We start from the raw sequence: 6,650 nt of genomic DNA, 5'->3' as shown, positions 1-6,650 counted from the left end.
CTGCTGGGACGCAGGAACCCATGAGATCAGAAAACCTTTGAAACTGTATTTCTGACTCCCCTCTCTCGTTATTCAAAACTGAAACCTAGACCCAAACTTAAAGGTTATGTGGCATCTCACTGCTCACTGTGACCCTCATGGGGTCTTGTTGCTAGGGAAACTTGGCTGTGAATACAAACCTGAAAGCAGCTGCTCCTTCATGTGAAATAATGACCTATAAGAACTGTCATTAGTTAAAGCAGGAGATTTCTCCTCACTGATAACATACTCCATCATTCCACAATGTAAAGTGAGAACTGTTCCCTCCAGCCCACAGTCGCTGTGAGCATCCCTCATTCTCTTTCTTCAATTCCAGGGTGGACGTGACACCCAACCTATGCCCTACGCTTGGCCAACCATTCTGAATCATAAAAGTTCAAATCCCTTGAGCTACCCTCCCTCCTTAGCCTGAGGAAAATAATCTATAACTGAGCTACATTACTAAACCACCTGCCCACCCTGGTGCTCTGCTCCGTGTGGTCTACGTACGGCCTGGGGGTATAGGCAGGCAGGGCCGCAGCAGACATCTTTCTCTGATGGACTCACGGAATGAACAAGAATGTGAAATGGCAGACTCCAAGTTCTGAGCACTGACCAGACAGCTAGCCAGCACTCTTAACAAGCCCCCTTAGGCCCTCGTGGACACAGAGAAGCAGCTGGTCATTACAGACTAATTTTCTTCTGCAAAGTAACATATGGAGAAAAGAAAACCAGTGAGGTGACAGGGGAGGGTTGGTGCTTTATGAAGCATAAAGAGAGACTAAAGAAATATATGAGGGACCAGCAGCTAGCATAATGGCTATGTCGCTGGACTCCCACGTAGTCGACCGCAGTTCGCGTCCCAGACCCGGTGGCTTAAACTCACACCGGGTGCGTGTGCGTGCGTGCCCAAGATCCCGAGAGGAGAAGGGAGGAGAAGGGATTGTGGCGTGGCCATCTCCCCTGGGGGGCGATTTCTCGCTTTCTGTCTCTCTCAGTCTATCTGGCGAGCGCACGCGCCCTATAGCAAAAACCTCTCCAAAAAAAAAAAAAAGAAATATATGCAATGGGGGTGTGTTTTAAATGATTAAAGGGCTCACATTTAAATGACTGAAGGAGTGAAAATATTTCAAAAATGTTTTGAAAATGTCAGGAGGCATATGTACTGACAAGGGGGGGAACCCTCCAACGGGGTGTGGTTATGCTGCAGTCCTTTCCCTCCATTATTCCTCTTGTCAGGCTTTGGGGCAGACAAGCATACATGGGCACCCACGTTTCACGCTGCTGGGGCTGAGGTCTGGACCGTGGCCGGCCATGTGCGACCCAGCTCCCAAGGTGCAGCGCTGAACCCTTGCATGACGGGTTAGTCCAGGGCGAGAACTTATTAAAGGGAATAAAAAGACCAAAACATTAAAGGTGAGTTAGGTAACACCATTCTCTTGTGTTTTATTGAAAGAGAAGGTTAGGTAAATAGACACATAGAAAATTAATCACCAAAGACAAGGTAAGACCTGCTGCTTGGTGGGAGGCCCATCCACAAGTGACCGGGACAAGAATCACCTGGGTGTTTTGAGGTGCGATCAACATAGCAAAGCAGACATTAAAGATGGGCCTTCTGGATTAGTAACAAAGTAGAAAGGACTTACCTTAGTTAGTAAATGAACCAGGCATCAGAGAATAAAGACAAAAATGTATACAAAAGAGCCAATATGCTGCCAGTGATGCCTCTGGTCCTTACTTAGGCCCAGCTGTGCAGGGCCAGCCCTGCCGACACTGGCTCTGTTATATGTGAGGAGGGAACAGAGCCAGAGTTCCCTATTATGTCTGTTTCTAGTAACCCTGGGACAGAAGCAGGAGAGCACACCAAAAGAAAGTGCTCATTCTCACAGATCCTAAAGCGCCCTCCCCAGTAGTTCACAGCTTTTCAACGCTTCCCTAAAAGTCCTGGACTTCAGCTGAGTTAATTTGTTGCTAAAGGGGCAAGTAGCATTGAGATGAAAGTCACTGCTAAAAGACCAAACCACCTTCATCTTGCTAATGTGCTAATGATGTTCCAGGGTCTCAGGCTGGGCCTTACATGGGGTGACCGAGGGGTACCACTCACTGGCAGCACTACAGATTTTGCACATTCTTACATCTAGTAGGAGGCTCTAAAGAATAAAATTCTGACAAAATCAATCTGTTTCAACACTTTTTTTTTGGGGGGGGGTGAGGTTTTTGCTATAGGGCACGTGCGCTCGCCAGAAAGACAGAGACAGAGACAGATAGAGAGAAATTATCCCCCAGGGGGGATGGCCACGCCACAATCCTTTCTCCTCCATTCTTCTCTCAGGATCTTGGGCACCCATGCAACACGCCCGGCATGAGTTTAAGCCACTGGGTCTGGGACTTGAACCACGGTCGACTACTTGGGAGTCCAGCCATGTAGCCATGATGGCATCTGCTGGTCCCTCAACGCTATTTTTTAAAGAGACAGATTTTTGCTATAGGGCGTATGGGCTCACTGGAGAGACAGAAAACGAGAAATCACACCCCTGGGGGGATGGCCATGTTGCAATCCCTTCGCCTCCATTCTTCTCTTGGGATCTTGGGCACACAGTATCTAGTGTGAGGTTTAAGCCGGCAGGTCCAAGACTCGAACCGAACCACAGTCAACTACGTGGGAGTTCAGTGATATAAACATTACACCATTTGCTGGTCCCAATCTGTTTCAACACTTCTAACAGGTGGAAGCACCTTGAGGCAGAGAGAGCCTGTACAAACCAGCGACACGCACCATATTCTCAGCAGATGCCCTCTTCTCACAAGGCAGGCCCACCATGAAGTCAGAGGGGCCTCTGGACCAGAGGCCGCATGCACAGCACAAACTAGGTCATCTCAAATTAGGACTGAGCAGCTTCAGGGAGGCTTTGATGACAGCAGAGTGTTCCTTATAAAATTTCAGTAATCATTAAGTTACCATATCATTGAAGATTCAGATGCCAGCCAGAAGCATGGCGGTTAGTATGGCTGGATCCCTCACAACTAACTGGGTGGTTTGAGTCCTGGATCCAGTGCCTTGGAAAACTCTGAGAGTGTGTGTATTTCTCCTATATCTCAAAAGGAGAAATGGAGAATGGATTGCAGCCTGATCATTCCTCATGGGGGGTGCTTTCTCACTGCTCCCCAACCCCAACAAGTATATGCCCCTCTGGCAAGTTAAAAAGAAAGAAACAAGAAATTTCAGATATAAAGCAATAGACATTGATCTCTTCACCATGCCTGGCTCCATCCTCCTCTTCGATGGCCTAGCCAGGCTGGGCAGATGAGCAAACTGTAGACAAACCTGGCTCAGGAAACAGAGGTGGGAAGTGGGTCCCTGCAGTCCGAGTGATCTCCCACCTCGTCTTAGCTGACTGGACTGATGACATCAGTACCATCACCTGCTAGAATGTCGGCCATCATTCAAGAGGTCTCAGCCAACTAAGTATCTATAATCACCTCTCTCAGTAGTTAAGCCACTTGGCTCCCAAAGCATCAAAGGCTAGAAGACGTGGATAGCAGAGACAACTAGCTTGGTCGGCACCTGGCAAGTCCCAAGTTTCCCAAAGACACGGCCATATGTGGCACAGGACTGACCCCTACTAATGTTCCTCAAGACATTTCCAACTAATTAAGTCATGGCAGTTTTGACAGTATTTAAGGAATTATTAGTAAGGTGCAATATTTTGTGGCTAGAGGAAACCAAGATGGAAATTTGCCCAAGAGATCAGTCTCACTCACAGCCTAGTGGTTAAGAGAATCAGATCCCACATGGATGACTGTGGTTCAAATCCTAGACCTGGAGATCTGAAAAACACACTGGGCATGTGTGTGTGTCTTTCAAATTACAACAGGATGGAGAAATGGAGCAGAATTGTAAAGTGGCCACACCCCATTACGGTTGTTTTCTCTCTCCGATGAGCACACATGCCCTCTGGCAATTAAAAAAAATTGCTCAGGAATTAAAATATGAACAACATACATGATCAAAAATTGACTACAGAGTCCACACACATGTATTACAGTATTTACAGGTGAGAGTGACTGCACTAATACAGCTGAGAGCTGAAAATATCTGGTAGATACCAGATAAAGTCATCACTGAAGAAATGAACTAGAATACTGAGCATAAACCTGATAGATTTATGGCTGTCTGGCTAGAGATTTACCTCGTCCTCCTCTTCAGGCATCTTAATAGAATTATCCGGGGATTTCATGGGTTTCTGGGTAGTGGGCCCATTGGTCTCCTCTTTGCCATGTTCTGCCTCCCATTCTTGTAAAACTTCATCAATGTTGAAGCGGCGTCGGTAATTTACAAAAAAGTTCTTCACTTGTACCACTGATTTGTTCCCAATAACATCTGAGATCGCCTGAAAATCTCGGCCATATTTCCTGATGGCTAAGGATGTAAGAGAGTAGTTTTTCAATACAAGAGAAAACAATTTTTCAAAACCACAGTTGAGACCCTTTCTCCACATAAGAAAATACACAGTCTCCACAGCAGCTCTGCCCTAGTGCACTGCCCCAGCGGGAAGAAGCAGTGGACGACTGATGGAACATTTGGTAGGTGACTGATCAAAGAGCTGCGGGCAGGGAGACCCCATTATCCAGAAACCATCTTCCCATCAGATGCCACAGCTAAAGTCACCCACCAATCCCACCATGGTTGAGGATGTTCTGCATTCACCCTTTCAGAATCCCCAGGTCCACAACACTTCCAACCTTAAAATATTAGCACTCAATCTGCTTAAAGAAGTTTGAAATCTGCTTACAGTTTGAAACCTCCCAAGCATTCAGAACTCAACGAGTAAAGGCTAAAATAAAACACCTTTAAAAAACTCAGGCTTCCAACTTAATTTTTAAAATAGGAAAAAGTAAAATAAAGCCCAAAGGAATACAGTAATTGGGCTAAAATGATATCCAGTAGGAGAGAATAGTCCTTCAAGAATCTGCCTCAACACGAATGATGTGCTGGGAGCAGGGTGGGATACTTCTTCCTAAAATCTACAACTACTCCTGGGACCAGCAGTTAGCGTAATGGCTATGTCGCTGGACTCCTATGTAGTTGACCGCGGTTCGCATCCCGGACCCGGTGGCTTAAAACTCACGCCAGGCGCGTGTACACGCGTGCCCAAGATCCCGAGAGGAGAACAGAGGAGAAGGGATTGCGGCATGGCCATCGCCCCTGGGGGGTGATTTCTTGCTTTCTGTCTCTCTCTCTCTCTCTGTCTGGCGAGGGCACGCGCCCTATGGCAAAAACCTCTCAAAAAAAAAAAAAAATCTACAACTACTCCTAAACTCTTCATTAGAAGAACTTCCCCATACCTTGTACGGCAAGAAGCTGCTCTTCTGTGGTCCAACGTGCATTACATTTCTGAACGACCTGCATATCCAAATGAGTGACTTTAGCAGATGACATTTAAAAATAAGTTAATCTATGTTAGGGTTTAAGGAACCTTTAACTCATATCAGAAGTTTAACATCAGCGATTATAAAAATTATGTCTAAACCCTTCTTCCCGAGACGAACCCCATAACTAAGGAATTCATACACAAGTAAAGCTTGGGCATGACTTTGGGGATGACATGGACATCCTACCTCAGGAAGTCGGTACGGTTCTATTCCACCATCAAGCTTTTCTTTGAGAGCACTGTTTGTCTGTTTAATATTCTGAATCTAAGAAGGAAAAAAAGATAAAAACAATTTTCATTTAAAAAAAACCCCAGAACTGTCATGAAGTTATGAAAAGAAAACAGAAATTAAAAAAATAAGAAAACATAAAATCAAGAGCAGAAAAGTTTCTAATGACTACTGTAGCCAAAACCTGAGGTTCTGACAAGTATCCACTGAGAGCACCTAGTCTAAGGTGATATTGTGTGCTTAGAACAACAGATGAGGACCAACCCAACAGGAGGGCTGGTGACAAAAAGACTCCCAAGGATAGGATGCTAACCCACTGTTCACAGTAGGTGGCCCCTGGAAGAACAAGACACTCATCTAGTCTGACACAAAAAAATGTCTGCTTCCCCAGCACATGGGATTGAGGGGAAATGGTGGCAGCCACAGTTAAGGGTGGGAGGCCAGGCTTCACAGCAGAACCACAGGTCTGGCCTCCCAGATCCCCTACTACTCACTACACAGGCATGTTACTGATCCCACAAAATGCAGAACACACAAGAGTGGGATTCTGGAAAGTACTGAATGGAAAACAATGTCAGCAAGTTTTCCCCAAGTCTAACTTAGATCTACTGCAACTTCTCATTTCCTCATAAAACACCTTTTCCCACATATAAACATGACTCAATGTACCTAATCTTTCACCACCCTTGCCCAAAAGACAGACACAAACAATACAACCGGGTCAGTAAGCTGTGGCTGCCCAACTTTCCCAGACTCCTAAATGACTCACGACATAGCATCATACCCCTTTCTCTGGGCTCTAAGTAGAGGGGTGTTCTGGTGCCTGCACGAAAGGAGCCCTGACTCTAGTGTCTTTCTTTTTTTTTTTTAAAGAATTACTTAGTTATTCATTTACTTTTTTTTTTTTGTAGAGGTTTTTGCTATAGGGCGCATGCACTTGCCAGAAAGAGAGAGACAGAAAGCGAGAAATC

General features: G+C 45.7%; 1 protein-coding gene across 1 annotated transcript in view; it reads right to left on the bottom strand.

Moving 5' to 3' along the window:
- Positions 1–6,650, bottom strand: part of RCOR1 (REST corepressor 1) — a gene marked incomplete at its 5' end in the record, with an annotated part of 147,248 nt that overhangs the window by 2,240 nt on the left and 138,358 nt on the right. The window contains 3 exon segments of the mRNA XM_006160086.3: positions 4,209–4,438; positions 5,365–5,422; positions 5,638–5,715. Coding sequence (XP_006160148.2) covers positions 4,209–4,438; positions 5,365–5,422; positions 5,638–5,715 — 366 coding nt within the window.

Source organism: Tupaia chinensis, unplaced genomic scaffold, assembly GCF_000334495.1.
Source record: "Tupaia chinensis unplaced genomic scaffold, TupChi_1.0 Scaffold000671_2, whole genome shotgun sequence".
Taxonomy (NCBI): domain Eukaryota; kingdom Metazoa; phylum Chordata; class Mammalia; order Scandentia; family Tupaiidae; genus Tupaia; species Tupaia belangeri.
Note: the sequence above shows the minus strand (reverse complement) of the source record. Positions and strands in the feature narration are given on the sequence as shown.